At 41.9% G+C, this 20376-nt stretch overlaps 1 protein-coding gene across 3 annotated transcripts in view; it reads right to left on the reverse strand.

The window, feature by feature from the left end:
• mctp2a (multiple C2 domains, transmembrane 2a) overlaps nucleotides 1–20376 on the reverse strand; it is an 83177-nt gene that overhangs the window by 8839 nt on the left and 53962 nt on the right. For all 3 annotated transcript variants that reach the window (XM_088641369.1, XM_088641368.1, XM_088641370.1), the window contains 2 exons: nucleotides 7741–7860; nucleotides 6644–6685 (listed from right to left, as the gene is read on the reverse strand). In XM_088641369.1, the coding sequence (XP_088497495.1) occupies nucleotides 6644–6685; nucleotides 7741–7860 (162 nt within the window). The remainder of the gene's footprint in view (nucleotides 1–6643; nucleotides 6686–7740; nucleotides 7861–20376) is intronic.

Below are 20376 nucleotides of genomic sequence, written 5' to 3' on the forward strand. Positions count from 1 at the left end.
CTACAGATGGGGAAAGAAACCAGCTCTGCAATCTGCCGCCTGAACAGATGTGATCATGTCGGGGAAGAAACTGCACCAGGGGTAAACCGTTCCGAAACTCATCAGTGAAGCTTTCCAGAGAAAAAGAGGAGGACGAGATATCAAAAAGTAATGCAGGCTAAAAGAGAGGCTGAGAATTTTCACTTCAAAAGGAGGAAATAATGAAAGGAATGACAAGAGGGAGAGAAAGAGAAGGGAGAGAAAACAGCCATCTGATGTTTCTTGTCATTAGAGGCTTGAAGATGTGTGTATGTTTCTGGTGGGGGAAAAAAAGGACAGGGACGCTCAGTGTGACAGCATCCAGACGGAGCAGTTTATCAGAACTTCAGGAGCCAGCCCATGGGAACCGCGGAGAAGCCACAGCCGGCCAGCCGCCAGCCAGGATCCTCACATCCAGCTCCGGCTCGGCTTGCCTGGCACGGACAAGAATTCCCAGAAACAACCTCATCGACACGCGGAGTCAGCTGCAATTCTTTTTTTTCATAAAGGCAAAAGTCACAATAGATAATGCAAAAGAATTCTGAAAGAAATAGATATTTCACTTACATACAGTATGTCCTTCCTAAGCTAACTGGATTTTGAGGAGAGTGCAGCTGAACAGCCGCAAGTGCTGGCACAGTTGTTAAATGTGTATATTTCACCTTACAGTATTGTCTGTAATATTGTTTTAAAGATTTTCTGGGAGTTGAAAAAGCAGAACAATTACTAGTCCGGGACAAAAATATTGGGAAAACTACTGAATCTACTCAAGAGGTACAATGTGTATGCCACCTCAAACGAAAGAAATGTTATTTCTTAAAAATCTGCACTTTTGTAAAACTGAATAGATAGCTGAAATTCATGATCTTGAAATGCTGACCTCTTTAAAACTACCTCCTGTATCCTCTGTCACCTCCGCCCTGCAAAGCCAAGAAGCACAGTGGTGTGGTGTACTGGTGTGCACAGGTGGCTCCCTCCGTTGCCTAACAGCCTAACTCCCGGGTTCGATGCACGATGAGGAGATTCTTGATGGCTGTGCCTGTGCTCAAGGCATTCGAGGGTTAATGGTAACAAGTTAAGGTTTTGGTTGTACCACATACAAAAGATAACTTGTGTCACATATTGGCTCAGCGAAAGATGGAGAAAAAATAAATGCCATCACACAGCTTTCATGTTAATAAAGAGCAAAAAAAATACAAGCAGGAGCTCAGTAAGCATTTGCATCAATGAGCTTCAAGGATTATTTCAATATATCTCCCCAAACACCTTTGAAGTCCTCCATCTTTTGGTGTCTCATGCAGAAAAACCTTTCATTGCTCATTTGAAGATCCTAATCTGCGCATATTCCTTTTTTTTGTGGAGTTCCTTGAAAAATGTTTCATTACCTCTAGACAAAATAAATTCCCAGCTCCCTCAGAAGTAAAAAGGAAGTTTTTGTTGCTAAGGGGACAGATTTCAAAGTTCTCTAATGTCTTCTGATTAGAGAACCCATGTCAGCTTGTAGTTATACTTTAGCAAAAATTATAAATGCAACATTTCAAGGCAACCTCCTAAATGAATAGATTTGATCTGCAGTACAAAAGGTAAATAACTTGAGATTTTAAAGCTGAATTTTGGGCCCAGTTGTTGATAAATGTAACATAAATGCTCATTTATCTTTCCTTTCATTTTGTCAACTACATCTGATTTTGATTGTAAAGAGCTGCATCTTCTAGCACAAGTGTAGATGAATAAGCCACTTAAAAAAAGAGGCACTACTTACTGTAAAGATGCTACCCAAGGCTGCAGTATCAAAATGAGATGCACTGGCTCACAGCAGACTATGCATACAATACAAAATGGATCAGGCACAAACATAACATTATCTGATCACACAGTCTGACATAAAAATGCTTGCTGAAGGCTGATGCTTCAGCCACTGCAGGGAAAGGACGAAATATCTTGAAAGTTGTGATGCTTGGGAGAAAATGTCATCCATCCATTCATTTTCTAATTGCTTCCAACTAATTCAGTATTACGGGAGAGCCGGAGTTTATCCCGTCAAGCAACAGGCGCAAGGTTGGTTACACCCTGGATGGGACGCCAGTCCATCGCAGGGCAGACTGACACAAGCACAGAAACACTCTCGCACCAAGGGCCAATTTGCCCAGAAGCCATTCAACCTACCAGTTTGACTTTGGACTGGGGGGAGAGAACCAGAACACCCTTAGGAAGCCCACTCCAGGTCCAGAACTGGACCCAGGGCCCCTGCACTATGAGGGAACAATGCTGACCACTGTTACGCCGTGCCACCGACACTGTCGCTACAGGACTTACTTTTACATTCAACCATTTTAAGATCAGCTACCATTGAAACCGAAAATAAAATCAGCCCCTAGAATCACACTTTACCTCCAAATGCAGCCGCACCACTGTGGGTATCACACAGCCAAACAGAACATGTACTTTCAAAGAGACTTATTTGCTCTTGATCCAGAGCTTTTTTCGATGGTATCCATAAAATCTTGCAAAGATGCAAATACAGTGTATCGAGGCTCACACAATAGATAATGAAGAGAAGCAAGAAGAGAGTTACATTTAACTTACACGGAGTTTTACAAAATTAGTTGGGAGTGTTATACGGGCACAGCTGAGTATATTATATTCACCAGCACTTACAGAAAAATTGTGGAACTGTGCAAGTCAACAGTATGAAGCAGCAGTCAGGGTTCCGGACCTATAACTGGAAGGCTGAGGGTTCGAATCCCAGGCGACACACCACTGTTGAACCCTCACACCAGGTCCCTCACTCACATGGCTCCAGAAAAAGCACCCAGCTGTAGGAATGGGAGCATGGAAGCTGCCTTGAATAAAAGGGCCAGCCTAGCTCTTAACGGGGGTAACCTGAAACAGGCCTTGGCTAGCCGAGTGCTGGGAGTGAGAGGGGACATGAGGAAAAGCAGCCCTGTCGCTGGCAGCCAGCAGGGAGACTCCCGGGGAGACAGGCAAACCGGCCCAGGGCCAACGGGGAACTGGAGTCCTTTTTATCTTTTGCAGTCACTTGTGATAGAATCTGGAGATTTTTATTAGATTTTTTTTCTGCTGTTGCAATTAAAACACTGTCTGTCAGTACAAGATGGATAGCTCTGGCCAAAGGGAAGTCGTTTTGACCACATAGAATTTGTAAACAGTCTCCTTCTCTGAGGACGGATTAGCGTTCCCAGAAACTGGATCTGGTCTGGATTATATTCGCTGCTTTTTTCTTGCTTGCTTTCAATATTTGCTTTTTTTCTTTTATGTGATTTCTTTAAAATTACTAACCCTGACAGGATATTTCACATGAGGATTCTCTTAGGAGGACAAAAACGATGATCTTTTCAGAGATAGTCAGTCTTTCTTCATAACTTCCATGGAAAGCCTGAAGAAACCCTACAGTCACCTGAACAGTAACAGAAATCAGTCTAGCCCTAACCCCAAATTAAATAACAACATTGTCAGCTTAATAAAATGCATTTCATTATACTGTAAAAAAATGCCTCATATTAGGTAGACAGCCAAAAGCAGGCAAGATAATCTAATGTTCTAACACATCAAGAAACCAGCCATGGGTTCTCAAAAATAATCTAATGTACTTAATGATTATGAGTTATTTTAACAGCAATCTAATCGTGAAAAATTAGCCTGATGTTTAAAAAATGTACTGAAGAAAAACAGGCAACAAAGGTTTTACGTAATTTAAGTCTATGAGACACTGTACAGACATGTATTGAAGTCTATTCAAGTGGCAAAGCATTATTCTAAATAAAATTGACAAATATACTCAAAAACCTGCCACTGTACTTCATAGTATGGTATGAAGGCAAAAGAGTATCATTAAATGCCAATGATTTTCTCTACAATTAATTTCTGGGAATCAACAAAAAGAAAGGCTCATTGAATACATTAATATATAACTAGACAAGTAAACCAGAAAACTGGATCCAGCATTTTAAACTGCAGGGCTGCTTAAACCAGCAGCACCTCCTTGGTAGAAATCCACAAAGAAAAGTGGGGAAAGAGTGGAACCTCTTCATTTAATTTTCAAACAACGCTGCATCAGGATGCGTCCTATCAGTGTCCTGAGGCCACGGCGCGACTGGCCGGCTCTCCTGTGAGCCCACACACATCACAAAGACGTCTTCTACATGGCTGAGCCTCCCACGCCAGAGGCAGCGCAGAGGAACGGCCTGCTGCACCACAGGGCTTGCTCTCCACAGATTCTTGCTAGCCCCTGGTCATCACGGCAGAATATATTCAGCACATTATGGATATGATTCTCGGGCCCAGTCCTGGAGCAGAAAGGTCAGCGCTTGGAGGCTCCCCACTCCAGCATTCGAGGAGCAATGGAAGGCAACTGCAATCCTAAATTAACTCTTTGCTTACTAAAAAAAAGAAAAACAAGGCTGGCAGTGCTCGCGAATGTTATTTGATCCATTCGCTTAACATGATAGTTAAATGTAAAAAGACTTGGTAGTACAATGGCAAGCCAATGTAAAAGTCAATCTCGGAATCTATGTAATTAACATAACATCTCTTATACAATTTCTCGCATTAGGAATTCGTCTTTTCGCAGACCCCAGCTTGCTCTCCATGAGACACAGACACACAGACAGGGAGAGAAGCTGGGGGTCAGAGCGCAGCTGGGGCAGCTGGGGTTAAGGGCCTTGCTCAGGGGCCCAACGGAGTAGGATTCCTCTGCTGGCCGCAGGATACGAACCGGCAACCTTCCAGCCACTGGCGCAGATCCTCAGCCACAGAGCCACCGCTCCGCCATTATACTGAATTAAACATTCAGTATATGAACCATGGAAGAATGTACAGAACTAAGAAGTAGCAGAGAACTAAATTATACAGGGATGCACATCATCATACAATTTAAAACAATTGTTCACATCCTGAGGACATTTCAGCAAATGTTATTACAAATTCAAATTCAAAAGGTCGGCTTCAGTACAGGTGTATGAACTAAAACACAACACTGTTTTCTGGGATTTCACTCATATGGGATCCCTTTACATTCAACTGAATTAAGCAATTTTTTCCGATGTGGAATTTTACATCTTCAAAAGAGACAGCTCTGAATGGCCCAAATCCTACCATAACAACCGCCAGAAAGCAGAAATTGCCTCCTTTTCCCCCGTGTCCTTGCTGTTGAAAGAAAAACCACCCAGACAAGCCTATATCCATAGTTACCACTTAACCCAGTTTGTGTTTATTTAGCCAAAGTTCAGGCAACCAAAAGATTGGTAATTAGTATAGTCTTGTATGAAATCTTCACTCGCTTAAAAGTCCCAAATGGAAAAGACACGTAAATTGCTTCTGAGGATAAAAGTTTTCTTTTGGAGTTTCAAAGCAGCATTTTGTAATTTCTGCAATAGTGACTAGAGACTTTATAAAACTGCAAAACAGCATACCCAGTGGAATAGATCTGAAAGGGCTTGGAGGAAGTGGCAGTTTTTTTACATTCTGCATAGAATATTAGATATTTTAATTTGTGATTTATGTATTTATTTTAAGATCTTGGGGAAACGTGAACAAATGATATGAATAGTTCAGTCAAATGACATTTGAAAAAACTTGGTGAATGTCTCTGTGGAAAGTAAGGATATAGTTCAATCTAAGTTTAGAAATGAACCTACTGTGAAGAGTACAGATGACTGATATTAAACTATTTCCATGGGCATTAAGGCAGAAATGATATTCCCGATGTCAGAGATGCATCTCACTTTAATCCTTATGGAAAACAATCACACTCATGACTCCGGGTCTAGAAGTAATTCTTTACAGACTAATTCTTTAAGACACCAAACCTAAAGCTGGCTAGAGTTCAAGACACCACATACTGTACATTTCAGCAGCCATATCATTCCAACACCTCCTCAAAAATCCACTCCACCTGTAGATGGAATGATTTGACTCCCCGCCTTTTCTGCATCTTCAATCTGGATCAGAGAGTTGGAGTGCATGCTCACTGTGCAGACTTCCACTGCTGTGATCCACTCCAGCTCTGACCTGCTCACAATATTTTTGATTCACTGCGTAAATTGCATTTTATTTCATTTTGCTCACCGTTAAACCACTATTTAACACTACACTATATTTTAAACACATCCTGAAGTTGAAAAAGTTCCATTAAATATAATAAGGTACAGTCATTCATTCTCTTTACCCATTGTAACGGAGAGATGGTTCTAGAAACAAAATGCCACTGTACATCATCTGTTTACAAATAAATCAATGGAATACACGAATCACACAAATGGAAACATGGAGAATAGTAAAAAATAGCAGTACTGGATTTTGCAAAAACAAATCTGACCAGAATTATTGCATTATTGACTGTAAATTGTCATGGATAAGTGTAAGAAAAATAGCTTCTAAAACACTGAAACAAATGACAAGATGCTTTCTTTTTTTTCACCAAGAGAAAGGATCTGTAGATACGCTTGTGCAGAACTTGAAATTATTGTGAAGAAAGCCGAGAAAAATGTATGTGCACTTTTGGGGAACCAAGTCCACAGAAAAGTGATCCAAAATGTATCTTTTTAAATAACATGTCTAAGGATAAACATAGGTTCTAGAAATGTCACAAAAGAATAAGACTTACCTTTTCATCTTCGTCATCATCTTCACACCAGTCCATATTATCCTAGAAAAGAACAGTCGTTAAAATATAATGTTTAATGTGTAAATATAAGTGTATAGCATGCAATCTTCGATATTGTTGGTAATGCTTCTCCTTGTGTTTCCGCCTTTCATTACACAAGCCTTTCATGTGCACAAAGGCTGTTTTCCACAAATGACTTCAGAAAAACTGACAGGAGAAAGAGACTCCTGTTCAACACAGCAACATCACAGCTCTGCAACCTAAATTCTCCAGCAAAGTAAACAAAAACATGAAGAAAATAAAATGATATTAGCACAGTTGCTTTGATCACTTCGTACGGTGCACAAGTCAGGCACTAGGTCACCGTTAGGCCACGTCACTTCAAGACGGATATTCAGGCAGACCAGGGCTCTACCTTCACCCCCAAGGCTACACTCCCCTTCCCTGGCCTCTGGCACATTCACACCAAGAGACCGCAGGGAAGGGTGTGTGAAAGAGGGGAGCTGTGAGGTACCTAGTGCATTTATTCAGAGGGTGCAAATGGTGTTACCCTTCAGAATAACAAGGTGGAGAGGCAGGGGCCTGCTGAAGTGTGCTCCGCAGCTCATTGAAGACGCCGTTTCATTATGATTCTAGGCTCTTGTCTTTTGTGCACCAAGTGTAGGGTGTGGTAGCAATCTGCCCACAGTAGGAGGAGGCTATAATCCACTGCTGCTTTTATAATTCCACTTTTCCACCTTATATTGTTTTGTGGCCGTTCTCCTTTAATTAGACCTTTTCAGACTGATGCTGCATGTCTCCACCAACTTGAGGGCCACAGGCCTCGTGATCAGTTTTTAAAGGTAGAACTTGATTTTAAAATCAAGTTAAACTGGAGCACACATGCGGTGTTTCATCTCGATGCAGCTACTGTACCAGGCCTGCCTTGCATGTATTATTTGAGTTCACTGCAAGGACATGCCTTCTGCACAGCTCGGTGAGGAAACGGTCTCAGCAGTCAGAATTCTGCAAATCGTCTGAGCATCCCCAGCTGCTCCTCTCTCGGACCGAGCCGTAGGAGCCGGTGCCCGCGCAGCACAGGAGAGGGTGACACTCACCAGGTCGTGTGTGTGGCTGACCTTCCCCGCGGCGATCTGGAAGTAGTTCCAAGCGAAGAGGAGGAGGAGGAAGAGGGGCAGCATGTAGAGCTCCCAGTGCCAAACCGTGAGCACGAAGATCTGAAACGACAGGACGCATACTGAGCAGGAGGGCCGCAGGTGAGCCAGATCCCCAACACCGACGTGTAACTGAAAACACCAGACACTGTTGACAAATACTTCATCTTTCTCCTTTGCTGCTCTCTTGTTGTTCAAATCATGCATTTTTCTACTAGAATCTGAATACAGGTAACACAGATAAAAATACAATACATCAATTCATTAACAGGAGATGGGCCAACCATGTGCTGCATTTACGACATTCTACAAAACCGAGTTTAGCCATTGAATTTCTGCTGAGTGCGTCCTGGAAAGGTACTTTACTTGGGCTGATCACATTCTCAGGACTCCTGAGTGTTGGGGGGGAGGGCGCCTGCATTTTGCAGTTCTCAGAATAGAGGACACATTCTGTGACAAGGAAAGAAATCCCATGCAAAGTATAATCTGCATCAGACCCTGCAGGGCTCGGATTTAGTCCTTCCAATTGCCTGTGACTCGGCACATAAGGTAAACCGGAGGAACATGTTCAGCATATATTTCCATCGCTGCAGTAATACTGAGGAAAGCCAAGACCCCTGGAAGAAATAAGATGAATCATGCCGAATGAATAATCCTTCATAATTCTGTAAAAGGCCTGGCACAAAGCACGGCGCAGAAACTCCCACAACATTTCACAGCTGTGCATTAATTGGAACCAAACACTTAAACCCATTTAGTGACAACCTCATGAGTCAGGCTTAAACCGTTATTATCTCAGACGGTTGTTTCGAGGATAGATGAAGAGAAAGGAGAAATGGGAGAGATTTCCTCTCGATGACTGACAGATCACACAATCAAGACAACCGTGTGACAAGGGTCAGGCTTGACTGTCACAATTTAAATCCCGTCAAACAGCTTTCTCCAGACCTGTCTTGTTTGTGCCTCACAAAGATGAATCAACTCTCTGTTTTAAGTTTTTTTATTTATTCTTATCATTATTAATACGTTAAGGCTAGGGTAATGCATATAAACTTCCAGAACAATCATGTCAAAATAAACCATGGGTATAAATGATACCCTGTTCCTTACACTCTGACATCATTATCTTCTCTTTTCTGTGAGCAATTCACACAGAGAGGCAGAACAGCCCTAGTAATGTCTGTTGAAATGAACTGCAGAAGGTTAGCTTCATTTTTAAATATTCACACCTACAATACCACTGTGTCCCTGTCTAATGTGCTAAGGGCTGCTCAGTACAATATGTCTGGAGTTTGATCCTTGAGGGGCGAAGCAGTGGCACTGTGGCTGAGGATCTGCACCTGTGGCTGGAAGGTTGCCAGTTCAAATCCCGCTTCAAATCCAGAGGAATCCTACTCCGTTGGGCCCCTGAGCAAGGCCCTGCTCCAGGGGTGCTGTATAAATTGCTGACCCTGCGCTCTGACCCCCAGCTTCTCTCTCTCCGCCTGGTGTCTCATGGAGAGCAAGCTGGGGAATGCGAAAAGTTATATTCCTAATGCAAAAAATAATTTATAGTCAATAAAGTGATCTTATCTTATCTTGAGCGATATTTTTACTGGTTTGACTTCAGGGCCCCTTCTGAGCAGCACACACAAGTCTGTACGCATCACGGTTAGCTGGTGGGTAATCCCACCTCAACAAACATGTAAGGAATGAGAAAAAACTAGGAAACACATGGATTTCAGCCGTCTTTCTCCTGACGGAGCGGGTTTGTTTTCCTTTTGCGGAGCTAAGTCTATGACCGAACATTAAAAAGGTGCCCCTGCCTGGCATATCACATTCAATGCTTTTCATTCAAGGTGCATACGAGTGTACCTGAAATAATGTCTGCTCCTATTGTTTGAAAGACGTTTTTATCTACCGTATATCAGATTATCAGTCATGTCTTTTCACTTTAATCACTCCGTCATTGCAAATTTAAATTTGATGAATTCTTCTTTGACAGGCAGTTGATTTACAAGACATTCTCACTAACAGACTAAACTATTAAAGCTGCACCGACCTATTTTCCAGCAGCTATGAACATGCACAGTGGGTAATATGCTGCTCAAGACAACTGCCTGATTTTGAAAGAAAACCCAATTTGGTGGCATGAGAGCACATTTTACATACAAACAGGTGCAGGCAGACAAATGTTATCTATCAAGTTAATTGCATACAAGAAAAAAAAAATTCTCTCCCCTCCAAAAAAAAATAAATGCTGCAAACATTTCACCTACGTCCCCTGTTCCGTGTCCACTGAGGACATTTTGCTGTTATCCCCAGGGGAATGAAAGTTTTTGGGACAGGTAGCTAGTTCTCTCTGGAGTATCCTTTGTGCAGACTCCTGCACATTGACTTCAACCCAGCTGGAACCATGGATCCTTTGCCCTCGATGTGAAAGCTGCTCTATTAACCACTGAAGTCTAATTGCCTGGTCTCTGTCTTTTGGTGGAAGTTAACACAGGGAGGCAATTCATTTCTACCCAGGGAGCCAAAGGAGAGAATCTGTCACAGGTCTTCCTAATCGGTCGCTAATGCAAATTCTGCTTAGTGAGCGGGGCTTGGAAAACAGATAAAAAGCATAAAGGAATATAATTTGTCGTGTCTAAATTGCGCGTCTAAATGGAGCTATAAACCAAACCTGTCAGAGTGCCCCCTGTATTCCAAGAAACAGCCCTGTCAGGCCACGTGAGCAGAATTTACATGTTTTTATGTGCTAATAAAAATGTAACCGGAAACATCTGGAAACATCTGAAAAAGCCATTGCATCTCTCCTTTCAGGCTCTCACTCCGTAAAATGTCAGCTGTCCCTCGTTAATGCACACAAGAAAGGTATACCTACCCCGTCTCCTCGCATTTCCTGGTAGTCTTGTGAACTAGAGACGCAACCAATACCTTGCTAAATGGTTTAAATTTTATTACCCAGAGAGCACAAAAACCAACATCAGCCTTAAGTCCACATTTCTACAGAAAACAATCCACCTTTTAATTAGCTGGAAAGTTCAGCACCATTTCCAGCTTGCAAAGTGTGTCACACAATCTTTAAGCACCAGACAGGTTAGATTTGAAGGTGTGCACCTCCCCATCTCTGAAATGCTTTATTAACGGAAAACAATCAGGTACTGATACACACACTTAGGTATTCTGTGCCACAAGACATGAAACATACAGTAAATTATCCTAGAAATAACCAAATAATATTTTGCAGAATAAAATACATCTTTTTGAATTCATTTTTTCTTACAAAAAAGACAATATTTGTGCATTAAATGTGTTAGAAATGTAAAATATCCATACACAATTTTAACACAGCCCTCCATTCTTTGCAGCAACAAAATTTGTTGTATAGTGAAATTCAAGATGTTTTTAATTTTCTTCAGTTTATCTGCGACATTATTCTCACATACACAGCAGACATCGTTGTTCCTCCTTGACCAAGAAGTTCACATTTAGAAGGTAACAAAATATTTACATTTTATGCTACATGAATGCACTATATAATAATAAAATAACTAATCACGATTATATTACATATAATTATAGATTCAATTTAAAATTAAAATTAGTGCTCAGTTATTTTCTAATGGCAGAATAATCCACTATAGTAACTGTAAAAGAAATGAGAAAACACAGTTCTGGATTTGTACATACTGTAGGTGTGATGCTCTGTAATTCAGAGTATACATGTATGACAAAAAATGGAAGCTCATTCATGCTAAATTTGAATCTGCAAAAAATTGTTGCACCATTTTGAACACCATAAAAAAAGTTTTTTTCATTAACTTTCTTTTTAAAGTCTCTGTAGATTATAGCACAGTATATGTAATTAATGATTTCCCAAATCCACATTTGCACAAGGTAGGATCGGGTAATTAATGCCTTCTAATTGAAATGCTTTTGATTTGTGTGCATAAGGAGCGTCTCTAATGTATGAAACCCTCCCTCGACAGAGCCATTTAGTTGAAAGATGTCAGGACAATTATGCATGGAGTGTCTGGGAAAAAAAATAATTAATTAATTAATAAAACTGTTACTGAGTATAGTGAAGTGTGTGATTGAGATGCACTCTCCTTAGATACCTGTAAGTCTGCAGAGAAGTGCTTGCCCTGCATGAAACAACACTGCTACCTGGGTTAAAAATCAGATGACGGGATTTGTTTTATAGTGCTCTTAATAGGATTCTGCTAAATGCATTCTACAGGTCTCCCACTAATCCCTCTAGCACACGATCCATGGCCTTACACAATAAAGCTCGGAGAGTGACTTTTCACCCTCAGTTAAATGCTTGGTTAGAAGAAGCACAGCTGTAGCCATTCCCTCCTCTCAGAAGAGAGTAACGTCTGATGTCAAAACAAAAGGTAGAGTGCAGGGGCTCACGGGCACAATGTGCACAAATGTATTACATAATCTGGCCATGAAAAACCCCAAGAACTGTAAACAGCTCACATTTACACTTTTCACATATTTCACAGATTTTTCAAATCCAAGTAATTCACCATCACACTGACTTGTAAAATCCCCAAACTTCTGTCGTCAAAAAAACAACAGTGCTCACCATATCACAATGACAAAATCCGAGTTTGCTATCAATGCTATACTGAACATTTTACTGCACCGTTTCATTTATTTCAACAACTGTTTTTTTATGTACAAAAACCCTTACTGAGTTGCACCACCTTTTGATCTTACCTATTAAAACTCACAACTATATCAGTATGGCTAATGTAATAAAAGAAATGGGGAAAAAAAAAACATTTTTCCATACCGAGTGGGGTCTCTGACTTTATTTCAATTTAAACTGGTGGCGAATTCAAGCTCAGATCCCCTCTCAGATCAAGAGCTTCACAGCAATCTTCCATCAGGTTCCCAGTCTCTGATGGCCACAGTCACAGCCCCAGCTCAGATGACGCTAAAAATCACACATTCACTGCTTTGTTTCGCATTAAAAAAATTACTGAGGTTAAAATTAAGATGTCTCTGACGTGTTTCAGTTAGTGCTCCTCGTGCTTCAAACATTTTGCCCCTTGATGTTAGGATTGAAAGTAACTGCTTGACAACCGATTATGACTATTAACTAAGATGCAGCCAAATCTGCTAGTATGTGCTTGAATACATATGCAGTAAAGTTAGCAGAAGAAGAAATTTCAAACTTGATAGCTCTTAAAGCGTTGTAATGGAAACACTTTCTTTCTAAGCCGGGTAGTGCAAAGAAAAGAGAAAAAAGAAAAAAATAAGCCTTCCAGGGACACAGCGCAGGGAGCTACAGATGAAATGCCAGCGTGATCGCTACAGATTATGGAAACACAGCTAAGCAAGTTTAACAAGACTGACTTCAGGCTTTCCAGGCAGGGGGGTGGAAAAAATTAAAACACACGAAGAAGAGGAGAAAACGGTGTATAATCGTCGCTCCAATCCAGATTCGCTTTTCCGGGTGAAGTCAAGGGCGGCTAGACTAATCGGGAATGCTTTCTCAATTAAAAAAAAACAGGAAAAAAGAAGGATATGAATAATAAATCAAAGGCCCCAGTAGCTATAATGCTCACGTCTGCCTTTTTGTTCTTCAGCCGAGCTTGAAGTGAATGTCTGGCTGAGGGCTAGTGGCGAGGATGGCTACTCTGCCTTGGCAGTGAACGGGGTTTAAAGCAGTTGTAAACACAAGGCAATGAGACATGTAATTTGTCATAAAGTTGGGCCAGTTAAAGCTCGTGTAGGGAAGCGATTTCAAAGGGTGACAGCTGAGGGAAGCCACAGACGATATTTCTCTGCAGGGCAGGTACAGAGTGTGGGCAGTTGTGGGTATTCAGAGCTCGGGCTTAATAAATATTTCAAAACGGTCGACTCAAATTATCTCTGCTAAAGAAAAAGAAGCTCCGCTCTTTAAAAGGGAAAATACATGTAGACAGTGCAGTGTCATAACTGTGCCTTCTCCTTCCACAGCTCTGTGAAACCGAGAGGTCCGCATAATAGATCTTAACTCATTTTAGAAAAGTCTGGAACCTTTTTCCCCTCCTAACTGTCACAACAGACAGTTCTTCAAAAGCTCAAGAATTTATAGGGCTCACGACTTACTTTTATGCTGACAGCCTACAAAAATGTTTGAGACAATGGTTGACTTGCACACCGATCCATCAGGCTGTTGTCAAACGGCCGTCTGGCACAGGTCACAACAACCTGGAGGCCATCCCAGAAGCACAGGGCACCTTGGTTTGAACACCTGTCCAGCATAGGACACACACACACACAGATATTCAGCAACTACAGTTAACTTCAGCAGTATGTCTTTGGGAGGTGGAAAGAAACCAAGAAACCTGGAGAAAACCCACATGGAAATGGGGAGGACATGCCTAATCCGCATCGAAGGTGCCCCAAGCCCGGAACTGAGCTCAGGAGCTGTGAGCTCCAAGAATTAACCATCATGCTGCCACAAACTCAAGGCTTTAATAAAGAAAAAACATCAATGTTCTCCTGTAGGATAAGTCAAAGTGCCACTGAAGTATATGGCAGAGCCTCAAAAGGTTCACTGAATTTAACTTCATCCTAACCCAAGAAAAACAGAATACGCTTATCAGCAATGTCTAATGGACCAAGAGAATGGAGATCATATTCAAATTCAGCCTTCTTTAGCCATGCTGAAACTCTTCCCAGTCATAAGTGTTCTGTTGGTTTTCTGCTAGCCGGTAAAAATATAAACTTGTATAAAATGATTTAAAGAGATGCATCACAAAGACCCTCCCTGCCTTCCATCTGAATAAGAAGCAGCAAAGAGTATAATAAACAAAGAGTACAACAAAATTAAAATGTAGCGCCGATTTTGGCACCAAATCCCACAAAAACTAGAGAGAGCCATGAAAACAGCAGGACATTGCACTCCACACCAGTTCCGAGGTTTCGCTTTGGAAGGGTCAGGCGTCGCTCTCGGCTCCCCTGGCCGTGGTGTCTCCCTGTCACGAGCACGCCTGTTTAATTCAGCTCGTGGAGCGCGGGGCGACAGGGGCCCTGTGGTGCCTGTCAGCAGTGGGCCCCCCCCCCCCGGCCCCTGTGCGTGCTGGCTGGGGTGTCTCAGCTCCGCGTCGGGGATGTTCACAAGTCCACAGCCTCGCAGGGTGACAGAGCAGACAGGCCGGCCCCCGCCCCCCCCCCGCCTCTCCCTGTCACTTCCCGATCTGCCGCAGAGGGCACGGGGCTCCGGGAGCAGGCAGGTCCGTCTTTCCCCAGACAAGCCATCCTTCTCCACGGCTGTCCTCGGGGACGAGGGAGATATCCCGCCACTGGGGTTAAATATGTAGAGCTTCCTCAGTTGACAAAAAAAGAAGGTGTATCCCTGAATACTGAAATTATACAAGGCCACCAATGCTGCTGTTAGCTTTCCTCTGTAAGGTAGAAATACTGTAGGTGCTATTGCTTCTGAAATTTTATTTGAGACCTGCACTGTTTAGAACTACAGTAGATCGTCTTTCTTAATTAGTTTCTTAATCGTACGCATCAGCTCTCAAAGAGAGCTGGGATTCCTTGAGGAAGATGTTTTTCTCTTTATTTTCACTTGGCAGAATCATTTTTGCAGAACCAAAACCTTCATCATGCTAAGCATGGTCATTGTCAGGAAAGGGAAGATTATGTTTTTTCTTTATTGCTTCAAGAATTGTCTTCAAAATCATTTACAATTGCCTGTGAAGTGGTGCCCTCAATCATGTTATTGATTGAGAAGCGTCTGAATAAAAAGAAAAACATAAAACAGCTGTAAATATTGTAAACTAGATAAAACTAGATTTAGACAGAAAAATTGCTTTCTAGCCATAACATTTATGTCATATAACATGCAACATTTGCTCAATGATTATATTTTTGCCATGAGTCCAGAAGCAGGCAGTACAACGAGACCTGCCCCTACTCCCAGATCTCTTAACCCCGTGGAAACTTTGACTTGGGATTTTATAACATTTTCACTCCTTAAGACCTTATTTTGTAAGAGCTGTTTCAGGAATACAGGAACATGATGTGCTTTTCAGCCAGCAATCCTTTTTGCTCTATAGAAACTCCCACAGCAAACAAATTAATAAGAAGCGTAACAGAACTGACCGGGATATTTTAAATAAAAATGTTACAACACACAAAACGTGTTATACCTCATAAGTGAGTTAACGTCCCATATGAAGAAGCTGAAAGCAATACATTTTGTAGCCTTCCTGCCCTCCACAAACAAATGATCCAAAACATACTGTGATCAACAAAAAAGTAGTGCTGATTATGTTCGTGCGGTTGTACTGATGCAAAGCCAAGCACAGAGCTGTCTTGCTCGCAGGGCACAGGTGACATCCTCAGAGGCTCTGGGGCCAGGCTGCCCCGGCCCGGCTCCTATCTGCACAGATCTGAGTAGACCAGGCTGAAAGGTGGCACAGCTGCCAACTGTGCTTCCAGCTGTAGAACATCAAACATTCATCAGATGCCAGCTTTGCAGTCTGTGATGTGCAGCAATCAGCATTTCACAGACTGTCAAGTTAGTGCCTGAACAACTACCTGGCAACGTCAAAAAGGAAACAGTTAAAATACACACGTTCCTTTAGCCACTGAAGGGAGGATACACGGATCGTGGCAGGCAAGCTAGCTTTAAATTAAAACCTTAGTTCTCCACAATACCTAAACCACTCCAATAACTGCAGAACCTTCTATGCTTTAGCGTGTATGTTTTTATTCTAGACACCAAAAAGCAAAACCTGTGTAACGGCATAGGGTTACGGCTTCTGTCCATCTTTCTGCCTGCCCAGACACTATCATTCAGCCATGACCCATTCCTATCCCACTTAAAAGTTTGTTTTTGTGGAGCAAATAGAAAGTTGAACTCTCACTGCATCCCTGCCTTGCCCACCAGTTTACATCCTGCTCGGAAAACCGAAGAGCTTGTTTCATTCCTGACATGTTTGGCAGTCCTTGAGCTCCATCTACAGGCTAAAACTGTTTTTGCAGCAAAGAACTCTGTTTGACCCCTTTGCAGAGCTGCTGCTGCTGATGTATACAGTATTCATCAAGTTCACTCCTGGAGAAAAAAAACACATTTAAAAGGGAAGTATTTTATTAGGCTTTTAACTGTCACATTCTCCCTCTCTTCTGGAATAAGATGCAGTTGTCAAGCTTTAGACTCACAGATCCTAGAGTCATTACAGTAATATAAACATGCAATAAAAACCCTGGGAATTTTTTAGGAGGGGTGATTTTACCAGAATGTTATTTTCAGGCCATTTAATTACACAGCATCCATACATATATAAAAATAAACAAGCACCAGAAAGTGTCATCTGAAGAGGACATCAAACAGCACTACTTCTCAGGCACTTATTTAAATTACGTAATCAAATTCACTAACTCGCAGGCCCTCCAAATAATGACTACAGCCAGAAAGGCTCCTTTCTGTTCAAAGAAAGGCATTGTCCTGATTCATAATAACCATCTGCAACCACAAAGTTTCAAGACAAAAACTTTTTTTTGTGAACTTAACATAATATAAATAATGGATTCTTAATATTATGTTTATTTAAGTTTTCAAAGCCAAAATTAGACTGAAGATCTGCATGAAGTGGCCAGTTGTAACTTTAGCCACATGAACAGCACTGCATTTCCAGGATGTAAGCCTTGTATTACCTGTGCCCTATAAATAAGGGTTTTAACCTGATACCACAGTGATGGCTTTCAAGTGTTCAGAAATTAGAAAGGACATTATAAGCGATCACATCGTCTACCTCAATCCAATTAATCAAATTAATTAATATGAAAAACAGAGTTAAACTTATTTGTACTAAGTAAAAATAATTCAATAGTAATCTTTAATGTGACAGGTTCTAGATAAGCATAAGTACTTTCCAAAGTCTTGTGCTTCCCTATAGCACTGGAGTACATACTATACAGTAATTGTGTTAATATTTACAACAGGGGAAAGTGTGACTCGCTACACATCAGAGATGCAATCAATGGCCATCTAATAGGAGCCGACTCGGTGATAAACTGTAGTATATAAATACTACTATTTTCATATACTATACATGCATGGAACCCTGCTCCTTAGACATGTTTCAAACACAAACATAAGTGCAAATGTCTCAGCAGAAGAAGGAGCAGCTCCTGGTCAACACCTGTCCAGCTGTGTATGGCTGAGAATGACAGGACTGTCAGTGTGGACATTGGCACAGTGAGCCTCTTGCTCTCTGCTGAGAAGCACGTATGTGCGCAACATTCCCAGGGCCCCGAGCTTCCAGATGCCTAGATAAAACACAGCACAACTAGACCTGGGAATTTTTCTTCCTGCGCCCTCCTCCTGATAAACGGGAGCACGGAGTCCCCAGCGCTTCACAGACAGACTCACACTTTCCAAAGGCAAGTTGGTGCTCCAGAACAATTCTACACCTCTGAAAATCAAAGCGAGGATCATTTCAGAGAAAAGAGCAGGAGTTCCAAGTACTTTGAAATTGTGAGATCAGTTTGTTACAGCTTGCTACTAAAAATAATTTGGCGTGCAGTGCTGTCCATGCTCAATTGACAGTCTCAGCTATCCAATTGGTTACGCTGTGCATTAAAACATACAATTACCCTACAATAAATACCTCTTGTTTTATTAGCTTACCCTGAACTAAGCTAACGTACATGTTCTATTAAAAATCATTCTCAAACCTGCAGATTTTTATGATGCAGACCAGATCAATGCATATACTGTACTGCACATGTAATATGACCTATACAGCCATAGGTACTTCCACCTGAAGTTTTAAAAGTTTAATTTAGTGGCCTTCAGAGGCCATGACACAGTATGTTGCCTAGATTTCTGTATATCAGACATGAGGAATAAAGGTAAATGAGACCAAGATTAAACTCGATCAATATAAAGTTTTACACAGTTTTACCCATTTTCACTTTAGGGAAAGCCTGCATGCACCGGAATGAGGTGCCCTAACGCATCTGCATTAAACCAAGATCTACTTCACTACAAGTCAGGATGAGAGAAGAGCCGATCTTCTCTTCAAACAAGATGGAAGCCTCAGCTGTTAACTCAAAAGCAAATGTTTCTTACTATTTCACAAGCACCCCTTAGGTTCTCCATCCCTAAACACAATCAATTAGGTACATTCTTCCTCTGTGATCAAATCAAAGTTAACAACAATGCATTTGAAAACTGGCTCACGTCATAAAATCCCACTTGCTTTTTAAGAGCAAGGCACAAAAAATTAATATTCATATCAGAAAAACTGGTTCCGCTATCTTATGTGAGACGACGCATATCAAAAAGCAGTCCCCAGGGGATGCCTGGACCAGGCTAGATTTGTTCGGCACAATTCAGAAAAGCAGCTCATCTGCAGAGTCAGAAAAAGTCAGAAAAACAGAACCATTAAATTAGAAAAGCTCCGTTAAGCGCCCATCTCGTCAACATCAAAGGACGGCAGCAGGGGAGAACAGGGGAGCTTTATTAAAACCAAAGAAATCGCCTTATTCAGAACCAGCGCACCTTGGTAAAGTTTTCACAGGCAGCAGACACAGGCCTCCTTCCACAAAGATGTTCATGCCCCGGGTTCTGTTAGCTAAAATTAAACCTGAATCTCAGCTGCCACCATCACCTGCGGCGGACAGAATTATCGTTGGGGCTGGGGGATCGCTCTCGCGGTGCTGACGGGGGGGGCTGCCCTGCTGTCTGTCGGGGGGCTGCAGGCGCCAGCACTCCGAGTGAGCCTGCCCCCTGATGAGGGGAGGGGGGGAGGGGCTTTGAAAGATCATTAGATAGGGACAAATAAAAGGCTTCAGATCACTTGGAAATGACTTTGAAATGAACTAACCAAGAAAGGGGGGATTTTTAACAGCAGGTTTGAACCCGGTTTTCTTCCCCCTCCACCTCTTCTGTGCTCTGGTGTAGACTGCAGTGTCTGACTGAGGTCAGCCCAGTATTGCCCAGGGTGCTGGATAACCAATACAGTCACACCGCCAGCCTCTATAAAAAGACCCCTAACAACCGCAATGCCTCTGGCTTTAACAAACAGGACCTCTATCATATGATCCGAATCTCTTGAGAGCTCTTTTTTACTCCCTATAATAGGCAGGGGACAGGTTTTGCTAATTATGTACACTCGGGAATGTACACAGTGAAGCGCGTAAGACACCTCAGCACAAGTCGTGTGTAACATGCTGCATGAGAGCAGCCAAAACCGTCACCTGAGCTGGGGTGAAGAGCCATGCTCCCCGAGCCATGTCTGGGACAGTGCACCAGCCAGGTTTAGGATCTCAGTGGTGTGTACTGTACAATGTGGGGATTTGTATTTTCCAAAACAGAATTCACATTCAGAAAGAAAGGAGTTGTCAGCGATCAGAAAGCAGAATTTGGCAAGACTGCTACTGTACATTACACACTCATCCAACAGGCACTTGCTGCACTTAATGTATCAATGCATGTATGCATACTTCTCTAATTAATCTGTAGTAATCTGTAGTTTCAGATTAATCAGCACAATCCTCTGATTTTCATTTCATTTCTGACCTTAATTCCCTTATTGAAGTAATTACTGCAATGAGAAGCTGAATTGCCCATTT

The sequence above is a fragment of the Lepisosteus platostomus genome, chromosome 7 (genome assembly GCF_059453375.1).
Source record: "Lepisosteus platostomus isolate fLepPlt1 chromosome 7, fLepPlt1.hap1, whole genome shotgun sequence".
Classification (NCBI taxonomy): Eukaryota; Metazoa; Chordata; class Actinopteri; order Semionotiformes; family Lepisosteidae; genus Lepisosteus; species Lepisosteus platostomus.